We start from the raw sequence: 1,232 nt of genomic DNA on the forward strand, positions 1-1,232 counted from the left end.
CTGAGAGAAGAAACAAAGATTTGAGAGAGAAGAGAAAATATTTGAGAGAGAGAGCCCATGTTTTGAGTGTGAGCATTATAAGTTCTGAGTGCAAGAAGATGAAATTCTTTTCTCAAATTGAAATTATGTGCTCTTGCATTATGGCAGGATAATTCTCCCATAGTTTTCCTTATATAATAAATTGTGAACCATCTGACTGGATAATCTGGTTGAACTGTCTCTGTAAAGAACTCTCTGCAATTCCAAAACTGAATTGCATCAGTTTTGGAAATGTGTTGTTTTAAGGTGAAGCGTTGCCTGGTTCAGGTAGTAACACCGTGGTACCTGTAGACGGCTCTGCCGGCCTCCACAGCCACCCAGTCCAGGGCAAAGTCGATCTGCCTGACAAACGACGACATCCTCTTTACCACAGTGTGAGCGACGTGCAGCACCACCCTGGGATCCTCTCGCATTATCCTGGAGTCGTTCAAACAAATGTTTACAGACATTACGCGTGACAGATAGACGTGAACAGCAGATAGCTAATGAGCTGATCTCCATCCTACTCGTAGAAGTGGGCCTTGGATACGGAGAGGAAGGTGCAGTCTCTGTGGGCTCGCACGGTGAAGATGAGGGGTTCCCCTGTGAGGACAGCCAGGTGGCCCACCATCTCTCCAGGGTGGGTAACAAACAGCAGGCTCTCTTCCTCCCGGTCTATCATGCGCTGGTAGACATGGAGCAGCCCTGAGATGACGAACGCTACGCTCACGTCCTGAAAGGGCCAGAAAAAATAGGCTGTTTTATTTCCATGTTTTACCCAAAACTGGACCACAGTTATGTGGAAAAAAACAAACTTTTAGACGACTTTGTAGAAGTATTTACGATCTTTAAGCTTTTTTACCATTTTGTAAACTGCACTCAAAAACGTTTTATCTGTAAGCTATGTGATTAAGCAACATAAAGCAGCTCATAATTCTGATTCACATGCATTCTTTAATGCTCAATTCAGATTTTTTTGTGGAATCCAATTCTTGTGCGTGGTCATTCATATTTTCAAATATATGCGACCCGTATGTGATCTCCTGTGTGAACTGCATTCATACAACTTCCCATCAACATCTTTGTAGATAGATGTTTGAGCTTGGCCTATTTTTTAGTGTAGTCCTGTTTCTCTGACTGTGACTGGATGGATGTGCTCTCTTCATCCTGGACCTGCTGGAGGTTTCTTCCTGTTGAAAGGGAGTTTTCCTCTC

At 43.6% G+C, this 1,232-nt stretch overlaps 1 protein-coding gene across 1 annotated transcript in view; it reads right to left on the reverse strand.

Moving 5' to 3' along the window:
- The window catches only part of pnpla7 (patatin like phospholipase domain containing 7), a 53,759-nt gene that overhangs the window by 21,531 nt on the left and 30,996 nt on the right, over positions 1–1,232 (reverse strand). Inside the window, exons 17-18 of the mRNA XM_015379923.1 lie at positions 546–751; positions 325–456 (exon numbers count right to left, since the gene is read on the reverse strand). Coding sequence (XP_015235409.1) covers positions 325–456; positions 546–751 — 338 coding nt within the window. The remainder of the gene's footprint in view (positions 1–324; positions 457–545; positions 752–1,232) is intronic.

This window comes from Cyprinodon variegatus, unplaced genomic scaffold (assembly GCF_000732505.1).
Source record: "Cyprinodon variegatus isolate N-32 unplaced genomic scaffold, C_variegatus-1.0 Scaffold203, whole genome shotgun sequence".
Lineage (NCBI taxonomy): Eukaryota > Metazoa > Chordata > Actinopteri > Cyprinodontiformes > Cyprinodontidae > Cyprinodon > Cyprinodon variegatus.